The sequence below is a fragment of the Hemiscyllium ocellatum genome, chromosome 20, assembly GCF_020745735.1.
Source record: "Hemiscyllium ocellatum isolate sHemOce1 chromosome 20, sHemOce1.pat.X.cur, whole genome shotgun sequence".
Lineage (NCBI taxonomy): Eukaryota > Metazoa > Chordata > Chondrichthyes > Orectolobiformes > Hemiscylliidae > Hemiscyllium > Hemiscyllium ocellatum.
Genome location: NC_083420.1, coordinates 22,841,292 through 22,867,148, shown reverse-complemented (window position 1 = coordinate 22,867,148; position 25,857 = coordinate 22,841,292). Strand labels below are relative to the sequence as shown.

General features: G+C 42.9%; 1 protein-coding gene across 1 annotated transcript in view; it reads left to right on the top strand.

Annotated features, from left to right (window-relative positions):
* The window catches only part of rsph10b (radial spoke head 10 homolog B), an 88,603-nt gene extending 77,935 nt beyond the window's left edge, over positions 1-10,668 (top strand). Inside the window, exons 18-20 of the mRNA XM_060840965.1 lie at positions 4,619-4,753; positions 7,045-7,306; positions 10,479-10,668. Coding sequence (XP_060696948.1) covers positions 4,619-4,753; positions 7,045-7,306; positions 10,479-10,668 — 587 coding nt within the window. The remainder of the gene's footprint in view (positions 1-4,618; positions 4,754-7,044; positions 7,307-10,478) is intronic.
* Positions 10,669-25,857: the final 15,189 nt, after the last annotated feature.

The following is a 25,857-nucleotide window of genomic DNA, read 5'->3' as shown; positions in this document are numbered from 1 at the left end:
CCAAAACATCATACCCGCCAATTTCCAACTGAGCCTCAAGCTCATCCACCTTATTTCTTATGCTTCGTGCATTCATATATAATATTTTTAATTTGTTACTCGCCTCACCCTTCGTATCAATCCCTATATCACTTGACCATACTGTATGATCCTTTCTTGAGTTTTCTGCTCCGGGGATTCTGTTGTCTTTCTTAACTTCTCTTATTCTCACTTTCCCTTTAACCTCCTTCTCAAATTTCCAGTTTGTCTCCTTCCCCCCCACTACTTAGTTTAAACACTCTGTTGCAGTGCTGCAGTGATTTAGCAGTTTGGATCAGAAATTGGCTAGCTGAAAGAAGACAGAGGATGTGGTTGATGGGAAATGTTCATCCTGGAGTTCAGTTACTAGTGGTGTACTGCAAGGATCTGTTTTGGGGCCACTGCTGTTTGTCATTTTCATGAGGGCCTAGCAAGATGGGTTAGTAAATTTGCGATGACACCAAGGCCGGCGGAGTTGTGGGTAGCGCTGAAGGATGTTGCAGGTTACAGAGGGACATAGATAAGCAGCAGAGCTGGGCTACGAGGTGGCAAATGGAGTTTAATGCAGAAAATTGTGAGGTGATTCACTTTGGAAGGAGTAACAGGAATAAGGAGTACTGGGCTAATGGTAAGAAATTTGATAGTGTAGTTGAGTAGAGAGATCTCGGTACCTAGATCCCTGAAAGTTGCCACCCAGGTTGATAAGGTTGTTAAGAAGGCATACAGTGTGTCAACTCTTATTAGTAGAGGGATTGAGTTTCAAAGCCATGAGGTCATGTTGCAGTTGTACAAAACTCTGGTGCAGCCGCACTCTGAGTTTTGTGTACAGTTCTGCATTATAAGAAGGATGTGGAAGCTTTGGAAAGGGTTCAGAGGAGATTTACTAAGATGTTGTCTGGTATGGGGGGGATGTCTTATGAGGAAAGGCTGAGGTACTTGAGGCTATTTTTGTTAGAGAGAAGAGGGTTAAGAGGTGACTTAATTGAGACATATAAGATCATCAGTGGGTTAGATAGGATGTATAGTGAGAGTCTTTTTCCTCTATTGTGATAGCTAGCCCGAGGAGACATAGCTTTAAATTGAGGGGTGACAGATATAGGACAGATGTTAGAGGTAGTTTCTTTACTCAGAAAGTAGTAGAGGCATGGAATGCCCTCCCTGCAACAGTAGTAGACTTTCCAACTTTAAGAGCATTTAAATGGTCATTGGATAAACATATGGATGATAATGGAATTGTGTAGGTCAGATGGGCTTCAGATTGGTTCCACAAGTTGGCGCAACATTGAGGACCAAAGGGCCTGTACTTCACTGTAATGTTCTATGTTTTATGCACCTTTTCCATCCATCTTAAGCCATCTCTAAAGATTCTGACGATGTTTCCAGTAAATTTAAATGCTAAGCTATTGCTATAGTTATCTCTCCTTTTCTCATAGAAGGAGGCAGCTCCAACTCCAGCTTGTCTGCTCATTCCAGCAGCTTGGCCTTCACATCCTTTTGTAAAACCCCCAAGATCACTTCTTCCACTCCTAGAAAACTCTTGGTGACTGAAAAAACAATTGCTATCCCAAGCACTGTTTAAACCAACCAAATTCAACACCCAGAACAAAAGACACTAACACCTACCACTCACTGCCCTCAAGTGCAACAAGTCTAATCCCAATTTGAAACTACTCTCCTTTCATTATCCAAGTGTTTTTTTTAAGCTGGAAAGCCTTCTGCTTGAACAATATCTGTTAGCTAGAAACAGATTGGCCCTAAAACCCTTCAACCCCCAGACTTTTCCGAGCCTGTGTCATTTAAGACCGCTCTTAAAAAAAAGCCAAGGACAGTATAACCTTGTTAAAGAAACAGCTTCGTCACATCAGCCATGACCTAATTAAATGGTAGAACAGGCTCATTGCACTGAAAAGTCTATTTCTCAATTAAACATGAAAATGAAATCAGACAGTTATGATTTTTTGGAATTTTCTTGCCTAGATAGCTGCTGTGAAAGTTCAATTATTGAGTATCTTCAAGACACTCGTCATTAAGAGAATCAAGGACTCAGTGGATGTATGCAAAGATTAAATTGAAATAAAAGATCAACTTAAAATATTTTAGATAAATATATTTTAAACATCTTTAAATAAAATATTGAATGATGGAGCAGAATCAAGGTATTATATGAGCTACATTGTTCATGCTTGCTATATTCTATATTCATTATATTGGTGCAAGCTTATGAATCGAAAATGTGGTGCTGGATAAGCATAGCAGGTCAGGAGAATTGACGTTTCGGCATAAAGCCTTCATCAGGAATGAGCCTTGTGGGCCAGTGGTACTGAGAGATAAATGAGATGGGGCTGGGGCTGGGGGAAGGTAGCTGGGAATGTGATAGGTAGATGAAGGTGAGGGTGGAAGTGATACGTTGGAGGGGAGGGTGGAGCGGGTGGATGGGAAGGAAGGAAAATGGACAGGTAGGACTGGTCAAGGAGGCAGTTCTGAGGTGGAGGCTTTGGACTGGGATAAGGTAGGGGGAGGGGAAATGAGGAAACTGGTGAAATCCACATTGATCCCGTGTGGTTGCAGGGTCCAAGGTGGAAGTTGAGATGTTCTTCCTCTAGGCTTCGGGTGGTAAGGGTTTGGCGATGGAGGAGGCTCAGGACCTGCATGTCCTCGATGGAGTGGGATGGGGAGATAAAATGTTCAGCCACAGGGTGGTGGGGTTGGTTGGTGTGGGTGTCCCACAGATGTTCTCTGAAAGGATCCACAAGTTGGCGTCCTGTCTCCTTGATGTAGAGGAAAAAACATCGGGCGCAACTAATACAGTAGATAACATATGTGGAAGTACAGGTAAATTAGTGTTGGACGTAGAAGGATTCTTTGAAGCCTTGGACGGAGGTGAGGGGGGAGGTGTGGGCTCAGGTTTTGCACTTCCTGCGATGGCAGGGCAAGATGCCAGGGGTGGGGGAGATGTGCATCTGACGAGGGAGAATGCAGATAGTTGTAGGGAGGGAAATATATCCCTAGTAATGGGGTCTGCATGTAGGTGGCAGATGTGGTGGAGGATGATGCGATGTATGTGAAGGTTGGTGAGGTGAAAAGTGAGGACCAGAGTGGTTCGTCCCTGTTGCGGTTAGAAAGGAGGAGATGCATTGGAGAGCATCGTCGACCAAGTGGGAGGTGAAATTGTGGTCTTTGAAGATGGAGGCCATCTGGGATGTTCTATGGTGGAATTGGTCCTCCTGGAAGCACATGCGGCGTAAGTGGAGGAATTAGGAGTAAGGGATGGCATTTTTACAGGAGGTAGGGTAAGAGAAAGTGTAGTCCAGGTAGCTGTGGGAGTCGGTGGATTTGCAGTACATGTTTGTGTTCAGTTGGTCACTAGAGATGGAGATGGAGAGATCCAGGAAGGGAAGGGAGGTGTCTGAGATGGAGATCTTCGTCGTGGCGGATAGATGCATAGAGGGATTGGATGTCCATGGTGAAGATAAGGTGTATGAGATGGGAGAAACAAGTCTTGGAGGAGGTATAGGGTGTGAGTGGTGTCCCGAACGTAGATGGGGAGTTCCTGGACTAAGTGGGGTTGGGGGGGAGGTGGGTGGTGGGGCAGAACGGTAACAAGGCATGCAGAGATGAGTTTGGTGAGACAAGAGCAGGCTGAGACAATGGGTCGACCAGGGCAGTCAGGTTTGTGAATCTTGGGGCAGACATAGAATCGGGTGGTGCGGCATTCTCAGACCATAAAGTTAGAGGCTGTGGTTGGTACATTCCCACTCACCCCCGCACCAGCCCATCCCTCACCCCCCAGCATCTTTTCCTGCCACTGCTGGGTGCAAAATCTGTGCCCACACCTCCCCTCTCAAACCTCCCTACAAAGCACCAAAGGATCTTTCCACATCCGACAGAAATTTACATGTGCTTCCACGCACGTTATCTACTGTATCAATTGCACCTGATGTGGTTTTCTCTACATTAGGGAGACAGGACGCCAACTTGTGGATCCTTTCAGAGAACATCTGTGGGACACCCACACCTACCAACCCCACTGCCCTGTGGCTGAACATTTTATCTCCCCGTCCCACTCCACCAAGGACATGTAGGTCCTGGGCCTCCTCCATCACCAAACTCTTACCACCTGATGCCTGGAGGAAGAATGCCTCATCTTCCGCCAACCACACAGGATTGATGTGGATTTCACCAGTTTCATCATTTCCCCTCCCCCCACCTTATCCCAATCTGAAGCCTCCAACTTGGCACCACCTCCTTGTCTGGACCTACCTGTCCCATCTTCCTTCCCTCCCACCCATCCACTCCACCCTCCCCTCTGACCTATCACGTTCACCCGGACCTTCATCTACCTATCACATTCCCAGATACCTTCCCGAAGCCCTACCCCTCTCCCACTTATCTCTCAACACCCCCCCCCCCAAGCCCACAAGCCTCTTTGCTGATGAAGGCCTTATGGCCGAAATGTCGATTCCCTTGCTCCTCGAATGTTGCCTGACCTGCCTTGCTTTTCCAGCACCACAGTCTTGACTCTGATCTCCAGCATTTGCATGCTTATGGATGTTGCACAAGTCATTTATAGGTGCTAATAATTATTTCTTACTGATTCCAGCAAATCATGGTAAAGCAGGTACAAACTCTGCAAAGAATGCTCCAAAAGATGAGGAACAAAGTCAAAGAATAGCTCAATCGACACCTTCAATGGAGAGTAACAAAAAGCAATCCAAAATCCCTCTGAGTGAAATAGGTGAGTGTAGTGAAGTTGTTTTTGTTTACACACTTGAAACTTTATATCTATTAGAGTAGATTCCCTACAGTGCGGAAACAGGCCCTTTGTCCCAACAAGCCCACACCAACCCTCCGAAGAGTAACCCACCTAGACTCATTTCCTTACATTTACTCCTGACTAGCATGGCCAATTCACCTGGCTTGTACATCTTTTTAAATGTGAGAAGAAACCAGAGCACCTGGAGGAAAGCCATACAGACACAGGGAGAATGTGGAAACTCCACACAGACAGTCGCCCAAAGTGGGAATTGAACCCAGGTCCCTGGTGCTATGAGGCAGCAGTGCTAACCACTAAACCAACGTGCCACCCTTAACTACATGTAGGTTTCCACAATCAGGAACTTTTCTTCTGGGATAGGGCTTCAGTCCCACCTTCCAGTAGCAATTGAAATACATAGGTAAAGGATGAAGTCGCTAAAGTCTTACAGACCATAGATCTACCCTTTCATTCAAGAGAGAGAGACAACTTGTGGTGATTTAACCTAAGGGTTACCACATCTCAGGCAAGGGGAGAGGTTGAGAAGGAGAGTCCTTCATGGTAACCTCAGCCAGTGTCAGATTTGAACCCACACTGTTGCATCACTGTATATCACAAACTGGTCATCCCGTCGCCTGAGTTGAAAGTTTGCAACAACTGCTCACGAAGCCTCTGAGCACTGTGAGAAGACAAAGCTGGTGAGAAGCATAATCACAAGCAACATTGGAAATGCCTTTATCGGAGTATGTATTAAGGTCCAAAAAGGAGGTGGATGAGAGGGGACATGAGGAGGATTTTATGGAGCGTGTAAGAGTGAGAAGCATTTAACGTGGACACTGAAATAATGCAGGAGCAGAAATTTCAATTTCCAGATGATGGGTTGAACAGCAGATATGAAATCACTGCTATGTTTCTAGGGTATCAGGCCTCACATTATGCTGTGGTGAGTTCCCCATATGATATATGAGTCAGTGGTGACAGAGTTGGTGAGATGCAGAGTGGGATTAGGGATGTGGAGTTGTGCAAGTGGGGAGGACAGGATGGCTATGGAGGAGTAGAAGGAGGGAGGGCCTGGCATCCCAGTGAAGTAGATGGTGGTCGAAGTAAGAAAATGAGGTGCCTTAAAGGGTGGCATCAGTATTGTTCACAGTACGTCCATTTCAGGGTGTTGGCTGGCAGAATCCTTACAAGACTTTGAGTTCACCTACAACATTTCAATTATTTTCACTAAAAGTGATCACAGGTAATATCCTTTACCTTGCATATAAGTTAGGGACAGTTGAGCCTGTAAATTCACCCATATCCCACAGAGTAGCATGTAAACACTGGACACAAACATGAACATTCACTAAAGAATCAACACAAAAACACATGTTTGAAACCAACATTATGTGAAATATCTACAAACAAAAATCAAATTTGGAAAGCACTCCTGCCACTTCTGCACTTTTATGTTGATTGCAATGAAGTTGGGCAGGAAAGCTGTCGCCACAATAAAGAATCTCCCTCTTAACCAGGAGGCTTTTTCATAACTTACCTGTACCAGCTACATTGTCAGCTGACGGAAGGTTTCAGCGCTGAGAAGCTTCTCCCACAACTTGATCACACATGTTTCCCATGCTTTCCACTTGCACTTTAAATTTTAATTATAAGTGTAGGCACTGAATTCCCTGTCTTGCCATCAGGAACAGTGTGTTATGGTTAAAATCCTGTCTGGTGTGTCTGATCTTCTTAGTAATAACAATTTGAACCAGATGTTGGATTTATGCTTCAGCCACCAACAATACAGAAGGAAAGACTCCCATTTACACTGTCCTTCACTTGGTAATTTTAATAAAAGTGTAAAGATAATCATAAAATACTATTCCCTCTTTATACTCCAACTGAACAGACACCTGTCTCATGACAGATTCCTCACGACTGATGTATCAATTTCTACAGCTAATGAATGGCAAAGAGATAATCCACATAAAAAAGAACAAATTTATTGTGTAGAATAAACCATCCTTGTTAAACTTTTGTAATGTCTTTGCCTCACTGCAATCTTTGATTACAAAAACAGTATTCTGCAGGACAGATGGGGACAGTTGAACTGTAAATGTTGTAAATTACAATAATAATCAGAAATCATGAATGTCAAAGTCCACATGAAGCCAGTTGTTCAAGTTCTGTGACTTAAATCCCTTAAAAAGGATTGTTCAGGCATGCATTTTTATCTGCATAAATAAACTTTCAATTTTTGTCTTTTTCTTTTTGTTAAAACAAAATGTCAGAAAAGAACCCTTCTGAAAACATTCCAGAAGAAAAATCTCCTTCAGGAAAGACCCCTCTAGAAAACATTCCAGAAGAACAGTCTCCAATCAAGTCGGGTGCTGAACTGGAATTGTGGTTGAGCCAAGTTTATTTCTTCTTTGTGAAGAGGTTGTTTCCAGCCCATGATCATGCTGAAATTCTGAAAGTGGAGGCAAAGAGGGACATCGTGCGACAGAATGAGCTGGCTCGCCAGGCTATGATAAAGGCTGCAACAAGAGCTAGGTCTGTCTCACCATGTTTTCTAGGAGACAGTTGATTAATCCCAACTCTCATGAGCTATTGGTAGGAACTGAGAGAGATGGTTCTGTGCATTCATCTTGGTTATAGCTAAAATAAAAGGTTCTCACAATGCATGGATTCCCTTGCATTGGGGCTTGTTAAAGGTGATGAGTCTGATAGATAAAAGATTGTAGGGATGTTTGCTTGCTCATTCCCTTCTGGTAAAGATAATACAAAGTATAAGGGAGGGAGCTGGTCAGAGTTGATTGGAGGGGGAGCCTAGCAGGGAAGAAAGTGGAGCAGCGATGGCAGGAGTTTCTGAGGATAATCCAGGAGGCACAGCAGAAATTCATCCCAAGAAAGAAAAACATATTAAGGGGTGTACGAGGCAACCATGGCTGACATGGGAAGTCAGGGACAGCATAAAAGCAAAAGAAAAAGCATACAATGTGGTGAAGATTAGTGGGAAGGCAGAGGATTGGGAAGTCTTTACAAACCAGCAGAGCATAACTAAAAAAAAAGCAATAAGAGAGGGGGATATATAAGATGATTACAAGAGATCTTTTAGGTATATAAAATGTTAGAGACAGGCAAGTGTGGACATTGGACCACTGGAAGATTAGGGTGGAAGTGTAGTAATGGGAAACAAAGAAATGGCAGATGAACTGATTAGGTATTTTGCATCGGTTTTCTCAGTGGAAGACACCAGGAGCATACCAGAACTTCAAGAGAGTCAGGGGCAGAGGTTAATGCAGTGATCATCACTAAGGAGAAAGGATTGGGAAGCTGAAGGTTCTGAAGGTGGATACATAATCTGGATCAGAGCACCTACACCTGAGAGTTCTGAAGGAGATAGCTGAGGAAATTGTAGGCGTATTGGTGATCTTCAAGGAAAATCCCAGAGGACTAGAAAATAGCTAATGTAACACCCTTGTTTAAGAAGGAAGGGAGGCAGAAGATAAGAAACTATGGGCTGGTTAGCCTGATCTTGGTCGTTTGTAAGATTTTAGTACATTATTAAGTATGAGATTGTGGAGTACTTGGAAATGCATGGTAAAATAGGGCTGAGTCAGCATGGCTTCATTAAGGCGCAATCATACCTGACAAATTTATTAGATTCTTTGAGGAGGTAACAAGCAAGTTACACAAAAGAGAGTCAGTGGACATGGTCTATTTGGATTTTCAGAAAGTGTTTGACAAGGTGCTGCATTGGAGACTGCATAGGTGGCACAGTGGTTAGCACTGCTGCCCCACAGCGCCAGAGACCCGGGTTCAATTCCCGCCTCAGCGACTGACTGTGTGGAGTTTGCACATTCTCCCCGTGTCTGCGTGGGTTTCCTCCGGGTGCTCCGGTTTCCTCCCAAAGATGTGCGGGTCAGGTGAATTGACCATGCTAAATTGCCCGTAGTGTTAGGTAAGAGGTAAGTGTAGGGGTATGGGTGGGTGGTGGGTCGGTGTGGACTTGTTGGGCCGAAGGGCCTGTTTCTACACTGTAAGTAACCTAATCTAAATCAGGTAAGAGCCATGGGAGAAGGTACTGCATGGAAAGAGGATTGACTGATGACAGAAGGCACAGAGTGGGGATAAAAGGCTTTTTCTCAGGATGGCAGTCTGTGACTAGTAGAGTTCCACCAGGATCAGTTTTGGGACCAGAACTATTCCATTGCACATTAATGATCTGGACAAAGGAACTGAAGGTGTCATCGCTAATTTTTCAGATGAAACAAAGGTAACTGGAGGGACAGGTAGTGATGAGGAAACAGGGAGGCTGCGACGAATGTAGTATAATGTGGGAAATAGTGAAGTTATGCATTTTGATAGAAAGAATGGAGGTGTAGACTATATTCTAATTGGGGAAAGGCCTCAGAAATATGAAGTACAAAGGGACTTAGGAGTGCTTCTCAGAATTGTTTAAGGTTAACATGGAAGTTCAGTTGGCAGTTAAGAAGAAAAATACAATTTTAGCATTCCTTTTGAGAGGGCAAGAATACAAGAGCAGGAATGTACTGCTGAGGTCAAAGCTTTGGTCAGACTGTGTTTGGAATATTGTGAGCAATGTTCGGCACATTATCTAAGAGAGGATGTGCTGGAATCAGAGGAGGTCCAGAGAAGGTTTGTAAGAATGATCCCAGGGATGAAGGACTTTTCATATGAGGAGTGGTTGAGAACTCTGGGACTGTGATCCATGGAGTTTAACTGGATGGAGAATCTCATTGAAACTTACAGAATACTGAAAAGCCTGGATAGAGTGGATATAGAGATGTTTCCATTAGTAGGAGAGACTGAGACTCAAGGACACAGCGTCAGAGTGGAGGGATAACCCTTTACAACTGAGATCAAGAACACTTTCTTCAGCCAATGGGTGATTAATCTGTGAAATTATTTTCCACACATGACGGTAGAGGCCAAGTTATTGAGTGTATTTAAGACTGGGGTAGACAGATTCTTGATTACAAAGAGGATTAAGGGTAATGGGGAGAATGGGGTTGAGAAACACATCAGCCATAATCCAACGGTGGAGCAGACTTGATGAGCTAAGTGGCTAATTCTGCTCCAATATTTTTTGGTATTATGGTCTGATAGATTTACCATATCTGAATAGGGTAGCCTAATTGTTTAGTCCTAGACTAATAGCTTAAAGGTCATGTGATTCAAGTTCATAAGTTGTCTTGGTAGAAGTTAAATTCCACATTGTAATTCACATCCCATTCTGAAACTCATTTCAAAAATCTGGACCCCGATAAACTGGTGCTAGAAAAATAACCACCGAAACTTGATGCTTATAAAAACGTAGATAGTTCACACTAGGGAAGGAAAACTGCTGCCCTCGCCTAATCTGGAATTACATGTGGCTCCAGTGGGAATAACTGAAATCTCTCCTCACAGCTATAGATTTTTGTGCAGTGTCATCCTGATGAATCAAGATTTGAACTTTCTGTGACTTTAATGTCTTTTACATGGTGTGACTGTCTAACACTGCACACACTCCTTTAACTTTGATCTCACTGCTTTGCACAAATTATTATTATTGGCTCTTGCACTCAAGGCCTTTATTTCATTACTTCAATAAATTAAGGTGTTGACCGTTTGGATTTGATATTAACTGACATCTGCATAGCTCTGTAAAGTACCTCAAATACATTGCAACTGGTCATTTGTTCTGATGTCATTATAGATTGAAAGAGGAAGCCACGAAACTAGAACAAGAGGACACTGATCTGCTTTTGATTGTACAAAGTCCTGGAGAACAAAGTGAGGATAATGATAAACCCACTTATCCAGTGCAGAAAACACCCACAGATGTTGCCCATTTAGTGCCAAGTAGAAACAGTAGTGGAAACAAAAAAAAGAAAAAGTCTCTATGAACAAGTTTTATCTTAACTTGGCAGAATTTATGAAACCTCAAAATTATATTTTCACAGTCGCTGAAACCAGGCCATCTTTTAATTTTTTGCTGAAATGTAAAATCAAATGTTGGTAATCAATAGTTTTCTTTTGCAGCGGTTTTAACCATAGGTCAAACTAAGGCCAATGCACCAAAATCTATCTCAGTGCAAGCCATGCTGTGATTAATAATTATTAGAACTGAAATTCCTCCACACTTCATTTCTTTCCTTTTCTGTAATCTTCGGGGATATTTGCAATGCACCATTTTCTATCTTCTCGTACATCTTTGGTTTTCAGCTCTAAACCATTGAGGCCATGTCTTCAGGTGCTTGGCCCTGAGCTCTGGAATTCCCTCCCAAAATCTATCTATCTTCCTCTCTCTACATATAAGCCAATTCTTACACATACATGTTTCAAAAACTATTTGCTTACCTGTTGATATTACCTATGACTTACTGTCAAATTTGATTTGAGATTGCTGCTTTTTTGATTTATTTAGGTTATTGTTAGATTTTAATTGTTTGGCCTTGTTGAAATGTTACTTTTTTGGCAAAATAAATTTTTGAGGAGTGACAAGAACATCGCACAAAAGAAGCTCCTTGTGTGGAATTTTCATTCTACCCCAAACCAATGCCCAATGTAAATAGGACATGAGAGGATTAAAACTTGAAGTATTACCTCCTGACTTCTACCAAGGTAATTTTTAAATTGTTGACCCTTATCTTCAAACATTAAATGTCAGCAGAGGCTTACAGGGGACAAAAGCTATTGGTGGTGCAACATAATATTAACCTCCATTATTGCACTGACTTCAGTCCAGCAGAAAGAGTCCATTGAATATTAGAGGCCCAGGTCCATCTTGCAAAATTCCTTCTATTAAAATTTCTTGTTGTCCAAGGAAGACCTGAGTATTCGTCCCATATTGGGCTCTGCAATATCAGCAAATACCACCGCGACAGTGCCTTGATGCTTGTAAAACCCGAACATCTTAATGTGATAGAAGGTTTGAAACCCTGGTAAGTTTATTTTAGTTTCTCCTTATGCCTTACAATTACTTTTTACTTCATTAAATTCTGCTAGTCTTGCACATTCAGTTGAGAACATGTAGTGTTGCCCAGACTTTTGTAGTAAACAATGAACCCTGGAGATCACTCTTACTTCTTAGATCCCAAAATGTGTATTGCTTCTGGGACAAATCTACATATCACCAACTTCGGTGTTGATCAAAAGTTAAACAGGTAACAGATGTCATTTGACATTTTAACATGATGGTTCAAAAAAGGAAATTGCAATGCATTTGCACCCACCACCTCACTCATTCTGCATTCTGCCTCTTAAATGGGATGATGATGACTTTCTCTTTCCTTTTCACGAGAGTTTCTGTTTCCAGTCTAAAACTTAGAGCATAACCTTTCAGTCATACAATTATGGAATACTTCTAAACACAGCGATTGGGTAGAAGTTTGGAATTCATTTCCACAAACAACTTGAGGCTGAATCAGTTGTGACTTTTAAATCATAATTTTAATTTTTTTTTGGTAAATGACTATTTCTGCTGGTGCTAAGAGCTAGTGAGGGTAGGAATAGGAGGATAGAGCAGGTGAATGGGTGGCTGAGGAGCTGGTGTATGGGAGAAGGATTCACATTTTTGTATCATTGGAATCTCTTCTGGGGTATAAATGACCTACACAAGAAGGATGATTGCACCTGAATTGGAAGGGGACTAATATACTAGCAGGAAGATTTGCGAGAGTTGCTTTGGAGGTTTTAAACTACTAAGGAGGAGGAGTGAGACCCAGGAAGATACTGAGAAAAGAGATCAACCTGAGACTGGTACAGTTGAGAAAAGAAGCGAGTCAAACATTCAAGGCAGGCAGGGACAGAGAACAAGGTAGGACTGATAAATTAAACTGCATTTATTCCAATGCAAGCGGCCTAACAGGGAAGGCAGATGGACTCAAGGCATGGTTAGGAACTTGGGACTGGGATATCATAGCAATTATTGAAATGTGGCTCAGGGATGGACAGGACTGGCAGCTTAATGTTCCAGGATACAACTGCTACAGGAAGGATAGAAAGGGAGGCAAGAGAGGAGGGGGAGTGGCATTTTGATGAGGTATAGCATTACAGCTGTAATATTCCCAGTACATCCAGAGAAGAAAGGGGTGATCATCTTGTTGGGATTGTACTATACACCCCCTAATAGTCAGTAGGAAATTGAAAAACAAATTTGTAAGGAGACTTCATTTAACTGTAAGAATAATAGGATGCTTATGATATGGGATTTTAACTTCCCAAACATAAACTGGGACTGCCATAGTGTTAAGGGTTTAGATGGAGAGGAATTTGTTTAGAGTGTACAAGAAAATTTTCTGATTCAGTATGTGGATGTACCTACTAGAGAAGGTGCAAAACTCGATCTACTCTTGGGAAATAAGGAGTCAGTGGGGGCGCACTTTGCGGCCAAGAGACCATAATTCGATCAGTTTTAAAATAGTGATTGAAAATGATAGACCAAATTGAACAGTTGAAGTTCTAACTTGGAGGAAGGCTAATTTTGATGGTATTAGGCAAGAACTTTCAAAAGCCAATTGGGTGCAGATTATCACAGGTAAAGGGACGACTGGAAAATGGGAAGCCTTCAGAAATGAGATAACGAAAGTCCAGAGACAGTATATTCCTGTTAGGATGAAAGGAAAGGTGTAGGGAATGCTGGATGACTAGAGAAATTGAGATTTTGGTTAAGAAAAAGAAGGAAGCATATGTAAGGTATAGACAGGATAGATCGAGTGAATCCTTAGAAGAGTATAAAGGCAGTAGGAGTATACTTAAGAGGGAAATCAGGAGGGCAAAAAGGGGACATGAGATAGCTTTGGCAAATAGAGTTAAGGAGAATCCAAAGGGTTTTTACAAATACATTAAGGACAAAAGGGTAACTAGGGAGTGAATAGGGCCCCTCAAAGATCAGCAAAGCAGTCTTTGTGTGGAGCCGCAGGAGATGGGGGAGATACTGAATGAGTATTTTACATCAGTGTTTACTGTGGAGAAGGACATGGAAGATATAGAACATGGGGAAATAGATAGTGACATCTTAAAAAATGTCCATATTATACAGGAGGAAGTGCTGGATATCTTGAAACACATAAAGGTTGATAAATATCCAGGACCTGATCAGGTGTGCCCGAGAACTCTGTGGAAAACTAGGGAAGTGATTGTTGGGCCTCTTGCTGAGATGTTTGTATCATTGAAAGTCACAGGTGAGGTGCCAAAAGACTAGAGATTGGCAAACGTGGTGCCACTGTTTAAGAAGGGTGGGAAAGACAAGCCAGGGAACTATAGACCGGTGAGCCTGACGTCAATAGTGAGCAAGTTATTGGAGGGAATCCGGAGGGACAGGATTTATGTATTTGGAAAGGCAAGGACTGATAGTCAACATGGCTTTGTGCGTGGGAAATCATGTCTCACAAACTTGATTGAGTTTTTTGAAGAAGTAACAAAGAGGATTGATGAGGACTGAGCGGTAGATGTGATCTATATGGACTTCAGTAAGGCATTCGACAAGATTTCCCATGGGAGACTGGCTAGCAAGGTTAAATCTCATGGATACAGGGATAACTAGCCATTTGGATCCAGAACTGGCTTGAAGGTAGAAGACAGAGGGTTTTGGTGGAGAGTTGTGTTTCAGACTGGAGGCCTGTGACCAGTGGAGTGCCACAAGGATCAATGCTGGGTCCACTACTTCTCATCATTTATATAAATGATTTGAATATGACCATAGGAGGTATAGTTAGTAAGTTTGCAGATGACACCAAAATTGGAGGTGAAGTGGACCGTGAAGAAGGTTACAATGGGATCTTGATCAGATGGGCCAGTGGGTTAAGGAGTGGCAGATGGAGTTTGATTTAGATTAATGTGAGGTGCTGCATTTTGGGAAAGCAAATTTTAGCAGGACTTATACACTTTATCCTGGGGAGTGTTGCTGAACAAAGAGACCTTAGAGTGCAGGTTCATAGCTCCTTGAACGTAGAGTCGCAGGTAGATATGAAGAAGGCGTTTGGTCAGATCATTATGTATAGGAGCTGAAAAATGTGTTGCTGGAAAAGCGCAGCAGGTCAGGCAGCATCCAAGGAGCAGGAGAATCGACGTAATCTAGGTAGCTGTGGGAGTCGGTCTTTATAATGTCCGTGTTGAGTCGGTCGCCTGAGATAGAAATGGAGAGGTCTAGGAAGGGGAGGGAGGAGTCTGAGACAGTCCAGGTAAATTTGAGGTCGGGATGGAAGGTGTTAGTGAAGTGGATGAACTGTTCAATCTCCTCATGAGAGCATGAGGTAGCGCCGATACAGTCATCGATGTAGCGGAGGAAAAGGTGGGGTGTGGTGCCAGTGTAGCTGAGGAAGATGGACTGTTCCACATATCCGACGAAGAGTAACGCATAGCTGGGGCCCATGCGGGTGTCCATGGCTACTCCTTTGGTTTGGAGGAAGTGAAAGGATTGGAAAGAGAAGTTGTTCAGAGTGAGGACCAGTTCAGTCGGTCGAAGGAGGGTGTCAGTGGAAGGGTACTGGTTGGGTCGGCGGGAAAGGAAGAAGCGGAGGGCTTTGAGGTCTTCGTGATGGGGGATGTATAGGGACTGGATGTCCATGGCGAAGATAAGGTGTTGGGGGTCGGGGAAGCAAAAATCATGGAGGAGGTGGAGGGCGTGGGTGGTGTCTGGAACGTAGGTGGGGAGTTCTTGGACTAAGGGGGACAGGACCATGTCGAGGTATGCAGAGATGAGTTCGATGGGGCAGGAGCAGGCTGAGACAATGGGTTGGCCGGGGCAGTCAGGTTTGTGGATTTTGGGCAGGAGGTAGAAACGGGCGGTGCGGGGTTATGGGACTATGAGGTTAGAAGTGGTGGATGGGAGAACCCCTGAGGTGATGAGGTTATGGATGGTCTGGGAGATGATGGTTTGGTGGTGGGAGGTGGGGTCATGGTCAAGGGGGCAGTAGGAGGAGATACACCCTGCCCCCTGTAAAAACGCCATCCCATATTCCCAATTCCTTCGCCTCCGCCGCATCTGCTCCCAGGAGGACAAATTCCAATACCGAACAACCGAGATGGCCTCCTTCTGCAAAGACCGCAATTTCCCCTCAGACGTGGTTGACGATGCTCTCCACCGCATCTCCTCCACTTCCCGCTCCTCCGCCCTTGAACCCAGCCCCTCCAATCGCCACCAGGACAGAACCCCACTGGTCCTCATCTACCACCCCACCAACCTCCATATACATCATATCATCCTTCAACATTTCCGCCACCTCCAAACAGACCCCACCACCAAGGATGTATTTCCTTCCCCTCCCCTATCAGCATTCCGGAAAGACCACTTCCTCCATGACTACTTGTCAGGTCCACACCCCCAACAACCCAACCTCCACTCCCTGCAACCACAAGAAATGCAAAACTTGCGCCCACACCTCCCCATCACTTCCCTCCAAGGCCCCAAGGGATACTTCCATATCCATCACAAATTCACCTGCACCTCCACACGCATCATTTACTGCATCCGCTGCACCCGATGTGGCCTCCTCTACATTTGGGAGACTGGCCGCTTACTTGCGGAATGTTTCAGAGAACACCGCTGGGACACACGCACCAACCAACCCAACCGCCCGAGGCTGAACATTTTAACTCCCCCTCCCACTCCGCCAAGGACATGCAGGTCCTTGCCCTCCTCCACCGCCAGAAAGAGCGCCTCATCTTCTGCATAGGAATTCTCCAACCACAAGGGATGAATGCAGATTTCTCCAGCTTCCTCATTTCCCCTCCCCCCACCTTATCTCAGTCCCAACCGTCGGACTCAGCACCGCCTTTTTAACCTGCAATCTTCTTCCCGACCTCTCTGCCCCCACCCCCTCTCCTGTCTATCACCCTCACCTTAACCTCCTTCCACCTATCGCATTCCCAACACCCCTCCCCCAAGTCCCTCCTCCCTACCTTTTTATCTTAGCCTGCTTGGCACACCTTCCTCATTCCTGAAGAAGAGCTTATGCTCGAAATGTCGATTCTCCTGCTCCTTGAATGCTGCCTGACCTGCTGCGCTTTTCCAGCAACACATTTTTCAGCTCTGATCTCCAGCATCTGCAGTCCTCACTTTCTCTTCATTATGTATAGGAGTTGGGAAGCCATGTTGCGGCTATACAGGACATTGGTTAGGCCACTTTTGGAATATTGCAATTATAGAGTCAGAGAGATGTACAGCATGGAAACAGACCCTTCGGTCCAACCCGTCCATGCCGAACAGATATCCCAACCCAATCTAGTCCCACCTGCCAGCACCCGGCCCATATCCCTCCAAACCCTTCCTGTTCATTAACCCATCCTATGGGAAGGGTGTTGTGAAACATGAAAGGGTTCAGAAAGGATTTACAAGAATGTTGCCAGGGTTGGAGGATTTGAGCTATAAGGTGAATAGGCTGGGGCTCTTTTCCCTGGAGCATTGAAGGCCACCTCGTAAGAGGTTTATAAAATCATGAGGGGCATGGATAGGATAAATAGACTTTTCCCTGGGGTGGCGGAGTCCAGAAGTAGAGGGTATAGGTTTAGGGTGAGAGGGGTAAGATATAAAAGGGACAAGGAGCAACTTCTTCACGCAGAGTGTGTTGTGTGTATGGAATAAGCTGCCAGAGGAGGTGGTAGAAGCTGGTACAATTGCAACATTTAAAAGGCATCAGGATGGGTATATAAACAGGAAGAGTTTATAGGGATATGGGCCAGCTGCTGGCAAATGGGACTAGATTAGGTTGAGATGTCTGGTCGGCATGGACAAGTTAGTCTGTGCTGTACATCTTGATGACTTTATGATTGGTAATAAGGGACAAGCAGTAAAGTTAGGTGGATGGAATTTGGTCATAGATCAACCATGGTTGAATTAAACTTCTATCATACACCATGTAACCATGACAATAGAGGCTTTTCAAAAGTGATTCACTGGACTGATTCCTGCAATAAAGGGCTTGATTCGGAGAGATCCAAGATGGCGGCGACTCAGCAAGTCTGAGTCTACAGAGCCCTTCCCAAAACCTGGGTAAAGTGGGTTTCCTGTCCCCACCACACTTGCCAAACCACCCAAAAAATTTCTTTAATCTTAATTAGCTGCTGAATATTATATTTAAATAGTCTAATACTGAGTGGATAATGAGTAAATCAAAGGGACCCCGCAGCTCTCAGAAAACAAAGACCCCTCCCCCACCCTCCTCTCCTCTGGCTGCAGCTGATGTAAAAACAGGCCTTATAGAGATGATTGCTAGGCTGGAATCGACACTCGTCAATTTCATCGCAGAATCCCGACAGCGATGGAATGCATTCGAAGAAAAGCTGCAGAAACAGAATCAAATCATGGAAGAGCTGCAGGGCCGAGTGGAGGGGGTGGAACTAAAGGCCACGACCTCCGAGGCTGCAGCTCAAACAGCTGCAGAACAGGTGAGAGCTCTGGAGCAGAGAGTCAGGGCCTTTGAAATTTACATCGATGATATTGACAACAGAAATCGGAGAAAGAATATTCGGCTGCTGGGCCTTCAAGAGCAAGAAGGGAAAGAACAGTTAGTAGCATTTCTGGAGCGATGGCTGCCGCAGATTTTAAACCTGGGGGCTGAAACTGACCGGGTAAGGGTGGAGTGGGCCTACCGGGCCGCAGTACGCGGATCTGGCCCAAACCAGCGCCCACGCCCGGTCCTGTTCCGGCTGCAGAGTTATAGGGAGAGGCAGATACTCCTGGATGCCTCCAGAAAGCTTGGAAAGGATCCTAAAGCTATGATTCATGAAGGATCCAAGATTATGTTATTTCAGGACTTCTCCCCGACTTTGGCACGAAGAAGGAAGGCGTTTGATGAGGTGAAGAAATGTTTAAGGGACTTAGATATTCAATACACCTTACGCTACCCAGCGACGTTATGCTTTACCCACGAAGGATCCGAGTATAATTTTAGATCACCAGAAGAGGCCAAGAAACTTTTAGACTCGGTTAAATAAATCGTAAGAGACAATTTATGTTGGCTTGCCTCTCCCACACTCCGTGGGGAGAAATGGTTACTTTATTCTACTTTACTTTTGCCTCTGGGAGCGGGGTTGTCTTCCTTGCTATGTTATTATACTTAACTGTAATCTGTTGGAGTTGTAATTTTATAGTTATGTGTGTTTGTACGTGGCATTGATGCTATTAGATATACTCAGGTATGGGTGGGGTGGGGTGGGGGTGCGGCGCTCACTGTTAACTCTAGCTCGGTATTATATCTAAATCCTATTAAGGAGCGCCCGGGTCGAGGGTGGGACACTGTTTGGGAGAGGATATGGTGGAACGTTGGAAAGGTAGTAAGGCCCCCTGAGAACAAGGGGGAAGATCTCCATTCAAACATGTTTAATTTTTTTTTGTTTGTTCTTATTGTTTGGAAATAGCTTCCTTTTAATCATACTGTTATGAGTGTATTAGAGAACATTTTCTCTTATTTGAAGGATGTAAGCGACTCAACTATACACTCTGGATGATTGTGGATTAGTTGAATTTTGATGATTATATATTTAAGATCTATTTTTATATTAATGTTTGTGCTTGAAAATTCTGCTTATTTTTGTAAATTTGTCAAAATGTTAAATTCCCAATAAAAATATCTATAAAAAAAAAGGGCTTGATTCATCAAGAATGGCTTTAAAGTGTTTTTTGTTGACAGTTTAGAGGAATTAAACTTATTGAAACATACAAGATTCTGAGGGAGCTTGACAAGGTAGATGCTGAGAAGATTTTTCCACTAGTTGTGTCTCAAATGAGGGGGCATAGTTACAGAATAAGGAGACATTCATTTGAAACAGATACAAAAGAATTTATTTTCTCAGTGGATAATGAATGTCTATAATTCTGTAACTCAGAGACCAGAGGATAGATCACTGAGACAGTTTAAAGAGGAGGTAAATAGATTTTAGAAGGAGAATTGAGGGCTCTGAAGAGGTGACAAGCAAGAACAATTGAGGCCTGGAGCAGATCATCTACGATCCATACATTGGCAAAAAATAACTTGAGGGTCTAAATGGCCTACTCCTGCGCTTATTTCATATGTTTACCTTCAAGATTTGGGAGACAGTGAGCCACAGATTTTAAAAATGATGGAAATCTATGAGTGATATTTTGGACTATGCACCAATGCTGTTTTCATTTTGAGACAAGTGGTACAGCAAAACCAGGAATGCAAATGTAACCTGAAAACTGATCGAGAGAAGGCTTATGACTGGTGTCTGTGGAGGAAGAATCGAGATTTGTAAATTTTCTGAGAAATATCTACAACAATTACAAGACATATACAAAAATGTACTCGAGGAAGAAGCAGTGTGGGGGAAGAGACGTTCAAAGCCAAAGTTGGATTGCATCTATACTTAGCACCAAACTCCTTCCTTTTCCTTATTGTTATGGATATACTGAGAACTATGACAGGAAGTGTCATGGCTAATGAAGTTTGCAGACAACACTGAGTTCTGTGTAGGTGATACGAGATTTTTTTTATTCATTCATGAGATGTGGACATCACTAGATTCCCTAGAGAAGGTTGTGGTGAGCCACCTGAATTGCTCTAGGGGCTTGAAGATCAGTAGATCAATGGTCTATTATATGCACTGTCAGTTTGAACTTTAGGAAGAAGATTGGAGTAAAAGTGTAAAGATCAAGGCTGAGATACTTAAAGATACTGAGAGAACTTAAAGACCTTAAAGAACCTGTTGTCAGTCTGTAGATTGCTAAATCAGATTGCCAACTTGGCCAAACAGCAAAGCATGCTGGCTACATTGGCCAGTTAAAACTCTGAAGTCACAGAAATCAGAAACCAGACACATAGCAACTAGGTGCTAAAGATAATGGCATAGCGTGAAGGACACATCCTGGATAGACATATCTCATTAACTAAACAAAGAAGGTATGCATATTAGCAACCAAGAGTCAGACACTCAAGCCTGAAATAATGGAAGAAATATTAACAGGACATTTAGCAATTAAGCCATCCAAACGATCGGTACCCATTAAACAGGATCTCCTGATTGGCTAAAGCTTAAAAAAAAATCAAAAGGGAAGGGAAAAGATATAAAAATAGAACTCCCTGTAGATCGGGCAGGAAACCTTCTGAGGAGAACAACATGACAAAAGGCAGAGACCAGTTGACTATCCAGAGAGAGAGAGAAAAAAGCAGCTTTATGCAGGTTTCAGTTTATTAATATGTAAATCCCAGAACTTCTTTTAAGTCACATTCTCGAAATAACTTAAGATTTTATTTTAAAAAGTGACATCTCAGCTCAGACAATGCATTAAAGGTTTATGGTTAGAGTCTGTATCCCAATCTTGTGTCAGACTGAAACCAAAAGAGAAATGCTGGAAAATCTCAGCAGGTCTGGCAGCATCTGTAAGGAGAGAAAAGAGCTAACATTTCGAGTCTAACTGACCCTTTGTCAAAGCTAAAAAAATGGAGAAATAGGGAGGTATTTATACGAGGCTGAGAGAAGGTGAGTCATGGCTCCAGAAGCAAAGGTAGCAATAAAGAGGTGATAATGACAGTGCATAGAGAGAGATTATAGGGAGATTAGGAGCTGTGACCAAGGCTGAAGCCAGTGCTATGTGACAAAATATGTGAATGATGGGGGGGGAGGGGTGGGAGGAATGGGTGAAGTAGAGGCAAAATGGAAAACAGGGGAGAAGGGTAGCAAAGGGGGAAGAGGAGAGGAAAAAGGTGATGAGAGAGTGGGGAGCGAGAGAAAGAGACAGTCAAGAAATAAGAGGTACAGAAGAGTGAAAAAAATAAAAAAAGATAAATAAAATAAAATTACAGAGCAGAATGAAAACTGAGGAGTCGAGATGGGATAATCATCTGAAATTGTTAAATTCAATGTTGAGACCTAATCGGAAGGTGAGATGCTGTTCCTCCAGTTTGCGTTGAGCTTCACTGGAACATTGCAGCAGGCCAAGGACAGACATGTGGGTATGGGAGCAGGATTGTGTGTTGAAGTGGCAAGCTACAGGAAGGTCCAGGACCTGATTGCGTACAGACCGAAGGTGCTCAGCAAAGCGATCACCCAGTCAGCGTTTTGTCTCTCCGGTATAGAGGAGACCACATTGGAAGTAGGAATGTGACTTAAAAGGTGTGGGATTTACATATTAATGAACTGAAACCTGCAACCCATTCTAAAAGATGAAAGACTTAACAGCAATCTAGATTTGTTCAATATATCATTTCAGTTGAATGACACTGTAATCTTTTGCTATAAATTCTGTATCTTATGATCCTGCTCCACAGTTACCTGATGAAGGAGCAGTGCTCCGAAAGCTAGTACTTCCAAATAAACCTGTTGGACTATATATATAACTTTGTGATTTTTAACTTTGTTCACCCTGGTCCAACACCAGCACCTCCACATCGTGAAATAGAGAAGCATTGCTGAAACTCAAAGGATCTACAAGACAGTATTTATTTTTCACTTTTGGGACTGTCACGTCACTGTTGGCCAGCATTTATTGCCCATCCCCATTTGCCCTTGAGAAAGGGTAGTGAGCTGCCTTCTTTAACTGCTGCAGTCCATTTGCTTTGGTTGACCCATAATGCTATTAGAAGTGAAATTCCAGAATTTTAACTCAAGTGGATTTGGAAGATGTTATCTAAGGATCTTTACTGAATTTCTACAGTGCATCTTGTAAATGGTATACACTGCTGCTGCTGGGTGTTGTTAGTGAAGTGGATGCTTATAGATGTAGTGCAAATCAAGTGGATTGCTTTGTTGTGGATGGTTTCAAGCTTCTTGAGTGTTATTGGAGCTGCAGTTATCCAGGCCAGTGCAGAGTATTCCTTCACACAACTTGACTTGTGCCTTGTAAACAGTGAACAGGCTTTGGGGAGTCAGGAGGTGAGTTACTTGCTATAGTATTCCAGGCCTCTGACCTGCACTTCTAGCCATTGTATTAATGTCATAGAATTCATAGAAACAGGCCCTCCAGCCCCACAAGTCCACACCGACAATCTGAAGAGTAACCCACCCAGACCCATTCCCCTACCCTATTTCTCTACATTTGCCCTCAACTAACGCAATTAACCTACACATCCCTGGACACTAATTGGGCATGACCAATCCACCCCAACGTACACATCTTTGGACTGTGGGAGGAAACCAAAGCACCTGGAGGAAATCCAGGGAAAAACGTGCAAACTCCACTCAGTTGCCCAAGGCTGGAATCAAACTCAGGTCCCTGGTGCTGTGACGCAGCATTGCTAACCACTGAGCTGCCCATTTGGTGAGTCCAGTTGAGTTTCTGGTCAATGGTAACCCCACTGATGTTTATATTGGGAGATTCAGTGATAGTGATACAATTGAATGTCAGGGGCAGTGGTTAGATTGCCTCTTATTGGAACTTGTCGTTGCCTGGTATTGGTTTGGCACAGATGTTACTTGCTCGTCAGCCCAGTGTGGATATTTTCCAGGTCTTGTTCCATTTGGACAGGGACTCTTTCAGTGTGTGAGGAGTCGCAAACTGTGCTGAACATAGTGCAATCATCGGTGAACACCTCCATTTCTGACCTTATGATGGAAGGAAAATTATTGATGAGGCAGCTGAAGTGGTTGGACCCAGGACATTACCCTGATAAGCTCCTGCAGTGATGTCCTGGACTGAGATGACTGACATCCAAAACCCATAACCATCCTCCTATGTGCCAGGTATGACTCCAACCAACAGAGAGTTTGCCCCCATTTCCAATTGAGTCCAGTTTTGCTTAGGTTCCTTGATGGCACACTTCCATCAAATGAAGACTTAATGTCAAGGGCTGTCACTCACACCTCGTGTCTGGAATTCAGAACTTTTGTGCATGCTTGAACTAAGAGTGTAATGAGGTCTGGAGATTATTGGCCTGGTGGTATACAAATTGGGCATCACTGAGCAGGTTATTACTGAGTAGGTTCTGCTTGTTAGCAATGTTGACACCTTCCATCATCACTTTATTGATGATTGAGAGTAGATGGGGAATGGAGTCTGTGGTAGAAACTTGATCAATGTCAAGAAGAAAGGAACAGTGATGTATATTAATGAGATGTGGATACTGAGTTGTATGTTTGAGTAAGTTGAAAGGTCAAGATCAAGAACTAGTAGATCAGGGGATCCATAAAACAGAGGAAGAATTGAATTAATAGGTAAGTAAAGATTGAAATGGTATGGTCATCCATTACAAAGAGAGGACATGGTGAGACGTGATAAAGATGGGACTACCAGGAAGAGGCTTATCTTGTGGTTCGAAGTTAAGTAGAAGAATTTGCTTGAAAGAAACATAAATCAGCAGTAATTGAAATGGTGACCAACAAAAGAACTGGAGAGGTGACTGATCAGCATTTTGGCAACTCCAAGCTGAAAGAAGCCATGATCTAATTCAATGGTGCAATGAACTTAAGCCCCAAACTGGCCACCTTCTCCTGTACCTTGAGGTTCATTCCATTTAGGACTCGTATGAAACACATCTCAATAGCCATTTGACTAGCAAATCACCTTGTACATGCAGTAGTCTGCTGGACCTCTTATACTCTGTCCAGGAAAACAAGGAAACTGACAGCAGTAAATTCATAGCATAGAAAAGGATGTGCAACTTGAATGGTCATAGCCAGATTGCTCCATATAGGCCTCTATCTTCATCACACTCCACCAACATATCCTTTAATTCCTTTCTCCCCCATATGAATCTAGCTTGTCCTTAAACGCCTTTATAATATTCACCTCAATTACTTGTGGTAGAGAGTTCTACATCTCATGGTTTCAGAGTAAAGAAGTTTCTTATGAATATGTTATTGAATATACAAGACATCTTGCAGGCTTTTCTCATGGCTGTGTGTGGTGTGACTCAGTCATGTTTCTTTGGATGTGCCGTGACCTCCTTTCAATGGTGTGACCTGTGTACTGTGATATTGGAGCTGCTTTTTTCAATCTTGTTTACCCATGCATCATAGCTGTAGCTCAATAGGTAGCACTCTTGACTTGAAATGATTAGATTGGGTCAAAACTTCACTCCAGTGCTAAGAATTTAGTTCTGTTCTGAAAGATTGCACATTAATTACTGATTTTCTGATTAATCTTTTAGTGAAGGCGCTGCCTGCCTTTTTTATGAACATACAAGATTTCCAAACCTTGTTTTAAATGTTAAATCTCAAGCAACCTTATGGCAAATATGCTGAAATGTGGGTTTATGAGAAGGCGACATGTATCCTATGATGTAAAGTTGTCCAGATTTGGGTTTCTTCTCTAGTCTGTCCATTCCATCAGGATTAAGTATCTAGTGTGCTAGTCTATTACCTAAAAACTGTATGAAGGAGATTTACTGAGGAATGCACATGTTGTTGTAAAAGCTATGCAACAGAAATGTGTTTAGAAGTAGTTTCTACAAATACAGAGGGCTTGCAGGCAGTCAAAAGCTGTAATATTTAAACGAGGACACTATCTCATAGAATCATCTAATTTCTTAGCTGGATGGAAAACAGATCCCATTGTACTATTTCAAAGAAAAGCAAGCTAAGTTCTCTCAAAGGCAATATTTCATGTAAACCTTTTCAAACTCAATACTAATTAAAAAGTGTCCATTGCATGTTTTGGGAACCTTGCTGTGTGTAAATTAGAAGATGCTATTCCTCTAGTATTGCTGTGACAGCACTTCTAAAGTATATCACTTAGTTATGATGTGTTTTTGAGATAGTTACTATCACAATTTCATGCAATGTAAACGGAATGTCATGAAATTAAAATTATTGGACAATGCATTTTCTTTGCAATCAATTTACATTTTTCCCTCAATTCTAATTCATAATATTAAATGTTTGAATTATTACATATTCATAAATGCAAGTTAGTTCTTTAATATCATTTGGTAGTTTCATTAAACTGTCCTACTTGGAAATTGAGCAAAAGCCATTGAACTGAGGAAACACTGAAAATTGCAACTGGCAACCAAAACAGGCGTAAAACCTTGGTGAGATTCAACATGAACAAGCCAAATCAAACACAGCAAGTTGATTTTATTTCCCAGAAGCTAAACCATATTGCACTCCACATCTAAAAGTAGTTTTTATTGTGTCTGGTATCTTGAATTTCACATAGGTTTCGGCACAGCACAGAAATACAACAAAGTCTTGAG